Here is a 17,060-nt window from a genome sequence, read left to right on the forward strand (position 1 = left end):
CTCTCGATTACAATTTTTTCGCATATTCAGTTGGCATCATCGGAGAAGGAAGCATAGAAATTATCCTCTTGTCGACAGCGCAGTAACTGGAGATGGCGCACTAGCTCAGTTTGAATCTGTTGGAAGTAGCCGCCATCTTATCCAAGGTTCACCTCTGATTCACTTTTAAGTGACTTATGGGAACCAGCTACAGCTGAAGCAGAATGTGTGGACGACGATATCAAACCCGACTGTCCCTAGTGTGAGCCTAGTACCTTAACCACTGCGCTATCTCGCTTGGTAGAGATTTGTCGGCTGATTTCCCTGGAAACCTTTTTTGTAGTTGGCCTAAAAAGATTCGACGAACTCAAAAAATTCCGCTCTTTCGCCTTTAATCCCGTTGTTTTTTAGTTAAAAATTTACTAAAAGTGCTTGATCGGCGTGGTACTTGTAGTACAGTAGTCTAGAAATCGGCCTCCACAAGTCAAAATACTTCCTCGTGTAGTTGTTGGCTGAAGTCGCTTCATTTAATTAACTGCGACGTCGAGTGACTCACTTCATCCCTCGTACGGATATGTCTGGAGGGGACTTCTACAGAGATCGAATTCGATGGGGGAAACATGGCAGTGATTAAAATTCTTCCTCCGGGCGGTGGGTCTGCTCGAACAGTTCATTAATCTGAGCGCTGACGACAAAAGCAATAGATTCACTCACCGACGTACAGCGAGGCATACGGTTCAATCTAACCTCGCGTATATATCCTATTGTGTGTGTATGTGATACAGAGAGAATTAAAGTTTGTACATTTAACTTCGAGAAATGGAAACTGAACTTCATCAACTGTAATTTTGTTGTTTCTCGAACTAATCAGACTGAACTGTTTCCGTAATCCCTTGTGACTCACGCAGTTATTTCAGTTATACTAACACTGAAAAGCCGGATGGGTACATGAGACTTATTTCCAGTTTTTGAAATCCATCATCACAGACAAGAAGAATAGACAGCAGTCGACTCTCGTCATTATCAACATTTCAAAATTTTGCAAATGCTCATTGAACTACGCTTAAATGGCTTAGTTCTGTATACGATTTTGTACCAACACTTTTACTTTTGGCTAAGCGTCTCGAAGATATTATAATTGACACAGAATGCATAAACATGTAATCCTTATGATACACGGATGGAGGAGGAGGATATTAGTGTTTAACGTCCCGTCGACGAGGTCATTAGAGACGGAGCGCAAGCTCGGGTGAGGGAAGGATGGGGAAGGAAATCGGCCGTGCCCTTTCAAAGGAACCATCCCGGCATTTGCCTGAAGTGATTTAGGGAAATCACGGAAAACCTAAATCAGGATGGCCGGAGACAGGATTGAACCGTCGTCCTCCCGAATGAGAGTCCAGTGTGCTAACCACTGCGCCACCTCGCTCGGTATATGATACACGAATCTTTTTAGTTTTGTAGGAAATTTCTTGAACCGAATGTGGCTATACACGACTTTAGTGCCAGTCTAATCTTGCAGATCTTCATAATTAATTTTTTAATGTCCATTTTGTTGGTATCTGCAGTAACTTTTACTAACATCCTTACTTCTTGTCCTGTTTATCTGAAATTTTATTTTGGAGTGACGTCAACGAAGTCTTTAATTCCTTTCATTTCCTGCCGTTATCTTCTGTGAAATTTAAAAATAACTGCTGTGAAGATAAGTTACGCTGGAAGACTTGTAAGATTTACGCGCATCCATTACGGATGTTCTAGAACTCGTGACTATCTACTGAGTAACAAATACAAAAAACTGCAACTAATATTCGTTTATTCCGTTAAGTAGTTTCCGAACCTCTTCACAATCGTCTTCAGCTGAAGCACATGGAAGTTACACGTTTGTGTATTTCCAGCCGGCCGTAGTGGCCGAGCGGTTCTAGGCGCTTCAGTCTGGAACCGCGCGACTGCTACGGCCGCGGGTTCGAATGCTGCCTCGGGCATGGATGTGTGTGATGTCCTTAGGTTAGTTACGTTTAAGTAGTTCTAAGTTCTAGGGGACTGATGACCTTAGAAGTTAAGTCCCATAGTGCTCAGAGCCATTTGTTTATTTACATAGCGTTATGCTGGGTACTAGTTAGCATCAATAGAGGCCCCAGTACACAGTAATACGCTATGGAAAGAAGCATATACGTAGCTTCCAAGTGCCCCATCTGAAGATAAGCCTAAAAAAGGTTCGAAAACTAGTTAATGGTATAAACGACTGGTTGCAGTTTTCTGTGTTTGTACTTGTAAGTATGATAAGTTCTCCGCAAAAGATTATTGCGTATGCGAGCGATTCTGTAATGGTATTCAAAACTGAAAGCCCGTTGCAAAGCTGGCCGGCCGCGGTGGCCGAGTGATTCTAGGCGCTTTAGTTCGGAACCGCGCGACTGCTACGGTCGCAGGTTCGAATCCTGCCTCGGGCATGGGTGTGTTTGATGTCTTTAGGTTAGTTGGGTTTAAGTAGTTCTAAGTTCTAGGGGACTGATGACCACAGATGTTAAGTCCCATAATGCTCAGAGCCATTTTTTTTTTCGTTGCAAAACTGAATTGACGAAAGAGATACAACGAAGTGCAAGGCAGAATCCGTGAGCAAACTGCCAAGTAAATTTGAAAGCAAAGTGAAGAACAACATACTTTGCATTTCATGAGAGGCTACAGATAAAATAAGTAGAAAAGTAATGTACCTTTGCAAATCCCTGTCATGTGGCATGAGGATCGGTCGAGAAGCATGTCGGTGCTGATCGAGCTGAACTACCTCGTGAAATTTATCGCGAATACGATTAGGAACTAAAGAATTGCTTTTGGTATCGAGTACGTCATCTGTCTAGCGATGACCTAAAATGTATATTACAGAACACATACATACGTATAGCAAAACCTTGTAAATAAAGGCACATTTAAAAAAAACCGACGAAATGTTATGTCACTTTGTAATGCTGTAACTGATTTTTATGCTTTTGACCCAGTCACATTCCGCATTAATTGTCGTAAGGACTTCATAAGACTTGGATTGTTCCACACTGCAAGTGACCACTGGAAACGAGTGCTAGCTACACTGATTACTGTAAACTCTGTCACCAGTTAACATAGTGCTGTATCAGATTTTTTTCTTGTTTGTAGGCTCTTCGAGTCAGTGATACCACTGGAGGATCCGGTCGTCAGAGAAGTAACGTTGGTTCTACGAGAATGGGGAAATATTTGGAAGCAACTGTTTGTGGTAAGATACTGTTAAAATGGAAAAGTAATTTAGTTTGATAATCATAGTTATAAAAAATTAGTTTACAGTAATTACCCATTCCTAAAATGTTCTGCAGTTATATTTCTTTGCCCTAAAGCGAATACTGTAAGAATTTTGACTATGTTGTTACATAGACTGGGATGACGTATAATTTTTTGCTGAAAGGTCAAGTCTGAATTTTTGTTTGAGCTTCCATTGTGTTTAGAATAGATAAAAAAATCAAATGCAGTACATTGGCCTAAGTACAAGAGCACGGAATAAAACCTATTTAACGAGATACTACAGGAGAAGAAAAATAAGTTACTCGAGAAGCATAACGAGCTTAATTAATGCTATGTGATGAAGGGCGTATCTTTTCTCGGAAATATGATATTGATAAATTCTTTGTTCGAACATTTTCTGTGTAGACGGTGAAACCTTTTTGACGTTGTGCGTAGTTATGTTTTAAAAATGGCTCGTAGACGATGCAGAGATTTCAAAGAGTATGTTAAATATATGCTGAAGTCCCTTTTCATTATTAATGATAATAACAACAATAATAATAATTATTATCATTATTATTTGCCAATTCTCCCTATAAATGGAAGACGTTAAGCAAACACCTCAGTCAAATTTTCCTTAGATTCTTCTTGTTGACCAGTAGGCTTTCATTCTGTCCGAGAAGGTTTGTTTGGCTTGTTTACGTTCTTCCGACCACTTCGATCTGTACTGCTTTTGTTTTGGTTGCTCTGATACTACTTCCCATTTATCTGCTATGTGTCTGAAGGTGTCTTTGTCTCAAATGTCGGTTGATCTTATATTAGCGTTTTTGAGGTCATTTCGAATTTCATTCAGCCAAGATATTGAGTTTTTAAGCGATATCACATCGTCTATTATCCTTTTTGTCAACTGCTTTTCTGATAATCTGTTGAGATGACCAAAGACTTTTACATTCGCCTTTTCTTAATGCCAGTTTAGAGGTTTGAAATTTTTCTATTGTTTGATTTATTGTAACCTGTAACCGTCTTAGGTATGTCTTGCTCTTAAAATTTTCCTAATAAGCGGTCTCTCTCTCTTTTTAATTTTTTTCTTCAAGTTCATGTTTTCTGTTAAGTGTCAGTGTTTCGCTTCCGTAAAGGACTATTGGTTTTATGACTGTGTTGTAGTGCCAAATTTTTGTCCATCTTGACATGGAGTTTCTGTTGTAGCGGTTTTCGACTAACCCTAATACTTTTTCAAATTTTTGAAGGCGACTTTGCTGTTAGATTTTTTCAAGGTCTGTCGAATTCTCAGAGGTATTTAATGTGCGAGATCCAGCTGATTTCACCGTATGTTGTTTTCAGGCTCGTCTTTCTATATTTGAACATAAGAATTCAGTCTTCTCGAATGAGAATTGTAACCCTACATTTTCTACACATTCTTTAAGTATCTCGAGCAGTTTTACGGCAGTCTCTTCACCTGCTGTAGATATCGCCAGTTCGTCTGTAAACACGAGGTATGGTATGTAGAGGTTGTTCGTGGAAAAGCCAAGTAGGAATAGCTTCCAAAACCCACGTTTCTTGAGTTCTTTCTTCCAGTCTTCCACAACCTTTTCGAGGACTACGTTGAACAGAGTAGGTAGGAGTCCATCTCCTTGTCTCGCACCTGTCCGAACGTCAAAGTGTTTTGAAATTTTCCCCATAAATCTCACTTTAGATTTCGTGCCAGTTATCGTTTGTTTTACGAGTTCTCGTATTTTGGGATCTAGTCTCCTCGCTTGTAAAATTTGGAATTGTTAGGCCCTATCTATTGAGTCGTACGCTATTATTATTATTCGCTATTTCATCATTTTTTACAATGATATAAACAACTCACTTCCACAGAGTTACAGAATACACAGAAATGCATATCACATTGAAAAAAAAAAAAAAAATACGGGCGCTGATAACCACGCAGTTGAGCGCCCCACAAACCAAACATCATCTTCACATTGAAAAAATCATTTTCTAATTCTTCTGTATATCTTATCATCACTTCTAGAGAGAGAGAGAGAGAGAGAGAGAGAGAGAGAGAGAGAGAGAGAGACTAACACACACACACACACACACACACACACACACACACACACACACACAACCACTCCATTCTACTCATATTTCACTAACTCAGTTGCTCTTCGTCAAGCTCACTTCAAAAGTTTGTTACTTATCATCCGTCGTGATTGCAAAAATGTTTATTCACATGACCGGTTTCGATTCCTCTAAAACCATCTTCAGATCTGAAACGATGATGATACTAATTTACTATTTCACAAATGCAAACCTTTTTCATCCTATCTGATCAACATCAAATGTACCAGAACATACCTGTAATTTCGGTTACAGGAGTAACCCGTCCACCCACAGCAACCTTCACATGCTACGTCACATAAAATTGGTTGGCAGAATGCACGTCATTTATATCAATTGTAAAACTGTTACCGACAGGTGGCGTCTGGAACATTTGTTACATTACATATGCACATGCTGTATTAAGTAGATTTTTGTAATTTACTTTTATCTCTAAAAACACCTAATTAAAATCTATAGATGTCAAGGTTAAAATCTGTACTTGTCAAAATTAAAATACACAATAAAATTATCATTTGTGTATGATCTCAAACAAAGGGCGATTCGATTTCTATATCCATGGCACTGGTGTAGACTTGTTTTCCTCCATGGTCTGCTTCCGTGGTTCCCGTTATTTCGGTGTTGTGCCGCGAGCCGTTCAGTCGTCTGATGTCCATCGCCGTGGGTAGGAGGGCTGCTGTGCTCGTTGAGAATTAAATCCGGCTCTTTCTTTTTGTGGCTGTATGTTTCAACTTCTTCCAAAATGTTAAGAAACCGTCCCTTATGAGCTCTTTGTAGGATGTCTAAATTTTGTTCAATGTTCGTGACAGTGCTTTAAGGCAGCCACATGCGCTCCAAACGCTGTTTTGTGCTGAGAGCAGGTGTGCTCCCAGAATCTGGTTTCAAAGTTCCTACCAGTCTGCCCTATACATTGTCTACAGAAAACATCACATTTGATCTTATATACACCGGAATCCTTAAATTTATTCCTACTATTACATATTTTGTGCCGGAGCTTCAATTTTAGCGTGTTATTTGTTCGGAACCCTATTTTGAAGTCGGATTTACGAAGGCATCTTTTAATCTTATCTGTAATTCTTCCACTGTCCACTTCGTAAATCCGGCGTTACAATAGGATTCCGAACAAATAACACGCTAAAATTGAAGCTCCGGCACAAAATACGTAATAGTACGAATACGTTTCAGAATTCAGGTGTATATAAGATCAAATGTGATGATTGCTGTAAACAATATATAGGACAGACTGGTAGTAACTTTGAAACCAGATTCTGGGAGTACACTTGCTCTCAACACAAAACAGCGTTTGGGGCGCATATGGCTGATTTAAAGCACTGTCACGAACATTGAACAAAATTTAGACATCCTACAAAGAGCTCATAAGGGACGGTTTCTTAACATTTTGGAAGAAGTTGAAACATACGTCCACAAAAAGAAAGATCCGGATTTAATCCTCAACGAGCAAAGCGAGTTCAATCATAACGCCTATTTTAGTATTTATGACAACTTACTGAGATGATCACTGTTGCGTGTAGAAGTCCGGGCCGAGGGATGAGAGATGGTGCATGATGAGACGGCTGGAGGATGCGTACAGCGGCTAATGTCGGTGACGGGGCCCTCCTGCATGGCCTTCTTGCCCACGGCGATGGACATCTGTGGCCGAGAGGTTCTAGGCGCTACAGTCTGGAACCGCGCGACGGCTACGGTCGCAGGTTCGAATCCTGCCTCGGGCATGGATGTGTGTGATGTCCTTAGGTTAGTTAGGTTTAAGTAATTCTCTAAGTTCTAGGGGACTGATGACCTCACAAGGGAACTTCCCCATCGCACCCCCCTCAGATTTAATTATAAGTTGACACAGTGGATAGGTATTGAAAAACTGAACACAGATCAATCAAGAAAACAGGAAGAAGTTGTGTTGAACTATGAAAAAAAAGCAAAATATACAAACTGAGTAGTCCATGCGCAACATAGGCAACATCAAGGAAAGTATGCGCTCAGTAGCGCCGTGGTCCCATGGTTAGCGTGAGCAGCTGCGAAACCAGAGGTCCTTGGTTCAAGTCTTCCCTCGAGTGGGAAGTTTAATTTTTTATTTTCAGACAATTATTATATGTCCGTCCGACCGTCCGATGCGAGGTAAGGGCGCCGTAGTATTGGGACACTACACCTAAACAAACATTGAAACACCTAAATAGGGTAAGGTAGAAGAATCTTTTTCCCATTCGCCAAGTAGGTGGGTCGACAACATATTCCTGTCATGTGACGCACATGCCGTCACCAGTGTCGTATAGAACATATCAGACGTGTTTTCCTGTGTAGGAATCGGTTGACCTATGACCTTGCCATCAAATGTTTTCGGTTCCCATTGGAGAGGCACGTCCTTTCGTCTACTAATCGCACGGTTTTGCGGTGCGGTCACAAAACACAGACACTGAACTTATTACAATGAACAGAGACGTCAATGAACGAACGGACAGATCATAAATTTGCGAAAATAAAGAAAGTAAATTTTTCACTCGAGGGAAGACTTGAGCCAAGGACCTTTCGTTCCGCAGCTGCACATGCTAACCACGGGACCTCGACACTCCTGAGCTCACTTTCTCCTTGGTGTTGCCTATCTTGCGCATGGACTACTCAGTTTGTATATTTTGCTTATTTTTTTCATAGTTCCACACAACTTCTTCCTGTTTTCTCGATTGATCTGTGTTCAGTTTTTCAAGGCCTATCCACTGTGCCAACTTGTAACTAAATCTGAGGGGGGTGCGATGGGAAGGTTCCCTTGTCAGAAGTTGAGTCCCATAGTGCTCAGAGCCATCTGAAACATTTTTTTGATGGACATCAGACGACTGAACGGCTCGTGGCACAACACCGAAATAACGGGAACCACGGAAGCAGACCATGGAGGAAAACAAGTCTACACCAGTGCCATGGATATAGAAATCGAATCGCCCTTTGTTTGAGATCATACACAAATGATAATTTTATTGTGTATTTTAATTTTGACAAGTACAGATTTTAACCTTGACATCTATAGATTTTAATTAGGTGTTTTTAGAGATAAAAGTAAATTACAAAAATCTACTTAATACAGCATGTGCATATGTAATGTAACAAATGTGCCAGACGCCACATGTCGGTAATAGTTTTATAATTAATATAAATGACGTACATTCTGCCAACCAATTTTATGTGACGTAGCATGTGAAGGTTGCTGTGGGTGGACGGGTTACTCCTGTAACCGAAATTACAGGTATGTTCTGGTACATTTGATGTTGATCGGATAGAATGAAAAAGGTTTGCATTTGTGAAATAGTAAATTAGTATCATCATCGTTTCATATCTGAAGATGGTTCTAGAGGAACCGAAACCGGTCATGTGAATAAACATTTTTGCAATCAAGACGGATTATAAGTAACATTGTATAACCAGTGATTGCGGTATCCCATGAGACATTATGTCTGTTTTTGCAAACACTTCAAAAGTGGCAGACCTGTACCAATGTGTACTTTTGTGATGCGGGATCTTGTGTTCTTCTCCATGGATGTATCCCTACGTTTAGTTTCATTATTGTGAACTTTGTTATTTAATGCTGCAAATCCCTTAAATTATACACCGTCTGAAAAACAACTGAAGCACCCAGAACGCATGGTCGGATGTCAACGAAACTTAGTGTACTACACACCACTGAACTGAACTGAACAATTTGAGGTCGGGATTGGATGGTCGGTTGGTTTGAGGGAGGAGACCAAACAGAGAGGTCATCGGTCCCATCGGATTAGGGAAGGATGGGGATGGAAGTCGGCCGCGCCCTTTCAAAGGAACCATCCCGGGATTTGCCTTAAGTGATTTCGGGAAATCACGGAAAAACTAAATTAGGGTGGCCGGACGCGGGTTTGAACCGTCGTTCTCCCGAATGCGAGTCCAGTGTGCTAACCACTGCGCCACCTCGCTCGGTCACGTACACACCATCGGCGGATATGTAAGTGATTATAGAAGCGTAATTCTCTGTGACACCCACAACGGCCACTATAGTACATTAGTCTTGTTCGGGTTTAGAATTGTTTCCATGCCTGATACGGACTTAAACAGCGACAGATGCTGAGCTATCCTCGTGGAGGACATGAAGATGCCGCGTATTCGTATAAGATAGCGTTAACTGCACCTGGCGGAGTTTGAAAGGGGCGCCGTTCTGGGTCTCCGCGGTACGAGATTATCCCGGTCGACCATCGCTGGTAAGTATGGTGGTGACCGAGTGACAGGGACAATGCTTTCAGTGTTTTGGAGATGCACAATATGTTACTCCTGGCATCCTGGTGTGGGGAGCCACCTGGTATGCCTTCTGGTGACGACTTGTAGTGATTGAGGGAGCTCTGATGGCACAATTGACGTCACAGACATCCTGCGAGCTCATTTGTTACCTCTCATGCGACAGTATCGTGGTACCATTGTTCAACAGGATAATCCTCGTCCACTCATGGCATGTGTTTCTATGGACCGTCTGTGTGATGTTGAGGTACTCCCGCGACCAGTAAAATCACCAGCTATATCCTCAGTAAAATATGTGTGAGAAGAGCTTCGACGTGAACTCTTCCAGGGCCAGTATCTAAGATGCCAAGGACCAGCTACAAAAGTTGTGGACCAGACTGCCTCGAGATAGCATGAAACGGCTTTATGATATCCTACCCAAGCGAATCAGTGCATGTATCCAGCCTCATACTGATAATTGGGCTCATACTGCAAAGTTCTGTGTAAATGTGACTCGATTTTGTAATCACTGAAACAACGTCACACACACCCTCAACCCGTGAAGTTCCGTTCATCTCGTTTCCTCCTGCCCTTGAGGGTGCTTCACTTTTTTTTTCAGGCAGTGATATACATGGTGTTTCAGAATTGCACCGAAAAACATTGAGGGGATGTAGTAGGTGTCTTGAGGAACAAAATGAGGTTAGGACCCTGTTAACGGCAACGTCACCAACTACGAGCGTCAAAAACTGAAAGAACGTACTGATTGCACAAAAACGAGCAGTAAGAATAATATGTGGTGTACACCCACGGCCGTCATGTAGATACCTCTTCAAGAAGCTAGGCATTTTAACTACGCCGTCACAATATATCTATTCGCCAGTGAAATTTGTCGTAAATGATCCATCACAGTTTGAGAAGAGCAACGATGTCCATATCTACAGCACTAGAGGGAAAAGTGACCTTTATTATCCACTGTTAAAGCTGTCAGTTGCTCAGAGTTCAGTATGCACTGACAAAAGTTTTTCATCAGTTTCCCTATAACATAAAATGTCTGACAGGTAGTGAAGCAGTTTCTAAATCTAATTTAAAATCGTTTCTCCTGAATAGCTCCATATATTCAGCTGACGAATTTCTGCTTAAAAACTGGTAGCCAGGAAAAAAAAGTGTAACTGCGTGATTAGAAGTAAAAAAATAATGCGTGCATTGATGTTAACACTAATCACGTATACATAACCTGTAAACTGACTCGTTCCACATCATTTCGATGAAAGAATCGTTCAAATGACCTATCGATCATATACCTAAATAACTATCTTCGGACAGGTCGAGACGTGATGTTTTTGATATTCAGTGATCGCGACTGATTGCCACGATCGCCAGTGGAGCAAGTGGAGCTGGCTGCTGAGTGAACAGGTCGTGTGCGCTATGAATGCAATGCTCTGTAGCCATGGTGGCTGACGGTGTTGGACACGGTCTTCTATCCGCAGTGTATTGTCTCGCGGAACCCTCTATACAGTATTTAACGTTGTGCGGTGTAGTATACAGGATGTAGCAGGCAGAGAACAACAGCGTCGAAATTGCGAGGGCGAACGTCAGCCTACGCAGGCAGCAGCCATCGCCGTCTACTCCGCTTGAATGTATGGCAGTCGGCCGCATTAGTTGAATAACTTTAAACATTCGGTGCCTTTATTGAATTTAAAGAACAGGAACCATGAATCCAAATAAACAGGGAGGAACTATACGTGTAGACACTGTAGGATTGGAAAAGGGCACAGGTCATCCCCGTTTTCAAGAAGGGACGTCGAACAGATGTGCAGAACTATAGACCTATATCTCTAACGTCGATCAGTTGTAGAATTTTGGAACACGTATTATGTTCGAGTATCATGACTTTTCTGGAGACTAGAAATCTACTCTGTAGGAATCAGCATGGGTTTCGAAAACGACGGTCGTGTGAAACCCAGCTCGCGCTATTCGTCCACGAGACTCAGAGGGCCATAGACACGGCTTCACAGGTAGATGCTGTGTTTCTTGATTTCCGCAAGGCGTTCGATACAGTACCCCACAGTCGTTTAATGAACAAAGTAAGATCATATGGATTATCAGACCAATTGTGTGACTGGATTGAAGAGTTCCTAGATAACAAAACGCAGCATGTCATTCTCAATGGAGAGAAGTCTTCCGAAGTAAGAGTGATTTCAGGTGTGCCGCAGGGGAGTGTCGTAGGACCATTGCTATTCACAATATACATAAATGACCTTGTGGATGACATCGGAAGTTCACTGAGGCTTTTTGCAGATGATGCTTTGGTGTATCGAGAGGTTGTAACAGTGGAAAACTGTACTGAAATGCAGGAGGATCTGTAGCGAATTGACGCATGGTGCAGAGAATGGCAATTCAATCTCAATGTAGAAAAGTGTAATGTGCTGCGAATACATAGAAAGATAGATCCTTTATCATTTAGCTACATAATAGCAGGTCAGCAACTGGAAGCAGTCAATTCCATAAATTATCTGGGAGTACGCATTAGGAGTGATTTAAAATGGAATGATCATATAAAGTTGATCGACGGTAAAGCAGATGCCAGACTGAGATTCATTGGAAGAATCCTAAGGAAATGCAATCCGAAAAAAAAAAGAAAGTAGGTTACAGTACGCTTGTTCGCCCGCTGCTTGAATACTGCTCAGCAGTGTGGGATCCATACCAGATAGGGTTGATAGAAGAGATAGCGAGGATCCAACGGAGAGCAGCGCGCTTTGTTACAGGATCATTTAGTAATCGCGAAAGCGTTACGGAGATGATAGATAAACTCTAGTGGAAGACTCTGCAGGAGAGACGCTCAGTAGCTCGGTACAGGCTTTTGTTAAAGTTTCGAGAACATACCTTCACCGAAGAGTCAAGCAGTATATTGCTCCCTCCTACGTATATCTCGTGAAGAGACCATGAAGATAAAATCAGAGAGATTAGAGCCCACACAGAGGCATACCGACAATCCTTCTTTCCACGAACAATACGAGACTGGAATAGAAGGGAGAACCGATAGAGGTACTCAGGGTACCCTCCGCCACACACCGTCAGGTGGCTTGCGGAGTATGGATCTAGATGTAGATGTAGATGTGGCGGGCAGCCGAAAGCAGAATCCAAGGAATGTACATTACCATTTATTCCGTCGGTACAGGAAACTACACACATCAAAAAAAGTTTTGCATCACCTCGGTTTCGAGAGTTCCGGAATATGTACAGAAAATTGGAATAGAGATCAACATAAACATAATTTCCCTTTTTATTGCTCTTGAAAACCACATATTGCACGTTGTACCACCATACAGCAAGCTCTTCAGAGGTGGTGGTCCAGATTGCTGTACACACCGGTACCTCTAGTACCCAGTAGCACGCCCTCTTGCATTGATGCATGCCTGTATTCGTCGTGGCGTACTGTCCATAAGTTCATCAAGGCATTGTTGGTACAGATTGTCCCACTCCTCAACAGCGTTTCGGCGTAGATCCGTCAGAGTGGTTGGTGGGTCACGTCGTCCATAAACAGCCCTTTTCAATTTAATCACAGGCATGTTCGATAAAAAAAATGGCACTCCGTCTTCGGGCCACAAGTGGCCCATCGGTACCGTCCGACCGCCGTGTCATCCTCAGTTGAGGATGCGGATAGGAGGGGCGTGTGGTCAGCACACCGCTCTCCCGGTTGTTATGATGGTTTTCTTTGACCGGAGCCGCTATTATTCGGTTGAGTAGCTCCTCAATTGGCATCACGAGGGTGAGTGCACCCCGAAAAATGGCAACAGCGCATGGCGGCTGGATGGTCACCCATCCAAGTGCCGGCCACGCCCGACAGCGCTTAATTTCGGTAATCTCAGGGGAATCGGTGTATCCACTGTGGCAGGGCCGTTGCCTCATGTTCGATAGGGTTCATGGAAAACATGCTGGCCACTCTAGTCGAGCGATGTCGTTATCCGGAAGGAAGTCATTCACAAGATGTGCACGATGGTGGCGCGAATTGTCGTCCATCAAGACGAATGCCTCGTCAGTATGCTGTCGATATGGTTGCACTATCGGTCGGAGGATGGCATTCACGTATCGTACAGCCGTTACGGCGCCTTCCATGACCACCAGCGGCGTACATCGGCTTCACATAATGCCCCCTCCCCCCAAAACAGCAGGGAACCGCCACCTTGCTGCACTCGCTGGGCAGTGAGTTTAAGGCATTCAGCCTGACCGGGTTGCCTCCAAACACATCTCCGACGATTGTCTGGTTGAAGGCATATGCGACACTCATCGGTTAAGAGAACGTGATGCCAATTCTGAGCGGTTCATTCGGCATGTTGTTGGGTCCATCTGTACCGCGCTGCATGATTGCAAAGATGCACCTCGCCATGGACGTCGGAGTGAAGTTGCGCATCATGCAGCCTATTGCGCACAGTTTGAGTCGTAACACGACGTCCTGTGGCTGCACTAAAAGGCATTATTCAACATGGTGGCGTTGCAGTCGGGTTTCCTCCGAGCCATAATCCGTAGATAGCGGTCGTCCACTGCAGTAGTAGCCCTTGTACAACCTGAGCGAGGCATGTTATCGATAGTTCCTGTCTCTCTGTATCTCCTCCATGTCCGAACAACATCGCTTTGGTTCACTCCGAGACGCCTGGACACTTCCCTAGTTGAGAGCCCTTCCTGGCCCAAAGTAACTATGGGGACGCGATCGAACCGCGGTATTGACCATTTAGGCATGGTTGAACTACAGACAACACGAGCCGTGTACCTCCTTCCTGGTGGAATGAGTGGAACTGATCGGCTGTCGAACCCCCTCCCTCTAATAGGCGCTGCTCATGCATGGGCGGGTTCAGTGACATTTCTGAAGAGTCAAAGGGACTGTGTCTGTGATACAATATCCACAGTAAACGTCTGTCTTCAGAAGTTCTGCTAACTGGGGTCATGCAAAACTTTTTTGATGTGTGTATATACATTGCACAAAGTAAATGACATATGAAACAAACGTTAAAAACTAAATGTTCCATTGCGCTCGAGATATTTTGTTCACCTCTTTAAATTAGTTCCTCCGATTGATGGTACTCCCCGCAAAAATATTTTCACCACTTACGAATTAAATACAATTATAGTAGGTGCTCAAAGTGCCTGCCTCTGGCGTCTGAGAACGTCATACATCTGCGTATCATTGAATGCCTCACTCGCTCAAAAATACCGGGCATGGTGCGAACAACCTCACACGCTGCATGTAGCCTTGCCACTAGGTTTTCTGCTGACTCCACGGGGGTTGCGTACATTACACTCTTCAGATGACACGACAAGAAAAGTCCAGCGGGTTGACATCAAGTGACCGAGGCGGCCACGTTACAGGGCCACCTCGACCAATCCAGGGATTCCAAAAATTCTGGTCCTATGTAAAATCGCTAAGCAGGTCTAAGGTTTCCATCCAGTCACTCGTTGACCAATCTGAGGTGGCAGTAGAAGAAAGCAAAACGAAAGACGAAGTTTTAAATTCCGCATTTAGGAAATCGTTCACGCAGCAAAAAATGGTTCAAATGGCTCTAAGCACTATGGGACTTAACATCTGAGGTCATCAGTCCCCTAGACTTAGAACTACTTAATCCTAACTAACCTAAGGACATCCCACACACACCCATGCCCGAGGCAGGATTCGAACCTGCGACCGTAGCAGCAGCGCGGTTCCGGACTGAAGGCGCCTAGAACCGGTCGGCCACAATGACTGGCGTTCACGCAGCAGAATCGTAGAAACATACCGTCATTTGATCATCGCACAGAAAATGTGTGTGAAATCCTATGGGACTTAACTGCTAAGGTCATTAGTCCCCAAGCTTACACACTACTTAACCTAAATTATTCTAAGGACAAACACACACACCCATGCCCGAGGGAGGACTCGAACCTCCGCCGGGACCAGCTGCACAGTCCATGACTGCAGCGCCCTAGACCGCTCGGCTAATCCCGCGCGGCGATTATCGCACATACTCCTGTGATGTGTTGGCAGAAGAGCCAACACCGTGTTGCTAGAGGAGGCCGAAATGCACGCGTTAAGCTCACGCAGACTGGCGTGAGGTCTGGAACAGTTAAGGGAAATTATAGTAGCAAATAAAGTACGTAGTTGATGTAATACTTAACTTTAATCCATAATTGGAGAACATCTGTCTGAAGGTACAGACATCACTAGTTAAATATCTATTGATAATGGCGCCTTGCTAGGTCGTAGCAAATGACGTAGCTGAAGGCTATGCTAACTATCGTCTCGGCAAATGAGAGCGTATTTGTCAGTGTAGCTTCGCTAGCAAAGTCGGCTGTACAACTGGGGCGAGTGCTAGGAAGTCTCTCTAGACCTGCCGTGTGGCGGCGCTCGGTCTGCAATCACTGACAGTGGCGACAAGCTGGTCCGTCGTATACTAGCGGACCGCGGGCGATTTAAAAGCTACCACCTAGCAAGTGTGGTGTCTGGCGGTGACACCACACTCCTGGACGGACGACGTAGTAATAACATCCATGGCATAGAGAAGCAACGGAAAGAGCTGAAAACAAATAAGTCCCAAGGTCCGGATAGAATCCCAGTTCGGTTTTACAAAGAGTACTTTACGGCATTGCCCCCTTACTTGCCTCGCATTTATCGCGCATCTCACGTCCAGCGCAATGTCCCAAGCGACGAAAAAAAAAGCACAAGTGACTCCTGTATCTATGAAGGGTAAAAGAACGGACCCACAAAATTACAGGCCAATATCCTTAACATTGGTTTGCTGCACAATCGGAGAACATAGTCTTAGTTCGAATACAATGAAATTCCTAAAGACTGAAAACCTTATGTACACGTATCAGCACAGTTTTAGAAAGCACCGCTCTTGCAAAACTCAGACTGCCCTTTTCTCACATGATATACTGCGAACTATGGGTGAAGGACAACAGGCAGATTCTGTCTTTCTAGATTTCCGGAAAGCATTTCACACGGTGCCCAGCTGCGGACTGTTAACAAAGGTCCGAGCATACAGAATAGGTCTAAGATATGTGAGTGGCTCGAAGACTTCTTAAGTAATAGAACCCAGTTTGTTCTCCACGACGGCGAGTGTTCATCAGAGACGATGGTATCGTCAGGAGTGCCCGAGAGAATGTGTGATAGTACCGCAATTATTCTCTATATACATAAATGATCTGGCACATACTGTGGGCAGCAATCTGCAGTTGTTTGCTGATGATGCTGTGGTGTACGAGAAGGTGTGGAAGTTGAGTGACTGTTGGAGGATACAAGATGACTTAGACAAAATTTCTAGTTTGTGTGATGGATGGCAGCTAGCGCTAAATGTAGAAAAATGTAAATTAATTTGGGTGAATAGGGAAATCGAAGCCGCAATGTTCGGATACAGCGTTGGTAGTATCCTGCTTGATGCAGTCACGTCGTTTAAATATCTGAGCGTAACGTAACATAGCAATACGAAATGGAACAAGAATGTGAGGATTGTGGTAGGGAAGGC

The 17,060-nt window shown here is 43.4% G+C and overlaps 1 protein-coding gene across 1 annotated transcript in view; it reads left to right on the forward strand.

Annotated features, from left to right (window-relative positions):
• The window catches only part of LOC126183543 (dedicator of cytokinesis protein 3), a 1,039,887-nt gene that overhangs the window by 565,685 nt on the left and 457,142 nt on the right, over positions 1–17,060 (forward strand). Inside the window, exon 5 of the mRNA XM_049925613.1 lies at positions 3,121–3,217. Within this exon, the coding sequence (XP_049781570.1) occupies positions 3,121–3,217 (97 nt within the window). The remainder of the gene's footprint in view (positions 1–3,120; positions 3,218–17,060) is intronic.

The sequence above is a fragment of the Schistocerca cancellata genome, chromosome 4 (genome assembly GCF_023864275.1).
Source record: "Schistocerca cancellata isolate TAMUIC-IGC-003103 chromosome 4, iqSchCanc2.1, whole genome shotgun sequence".
Classification (NCBI taxonomy): domain Eukaryota; kingdom Metazoa; phylum Arthropoda; class Insecta; order Orthoptera; family Acrididae; genus Schistocerca; species Schistocerca cancellata.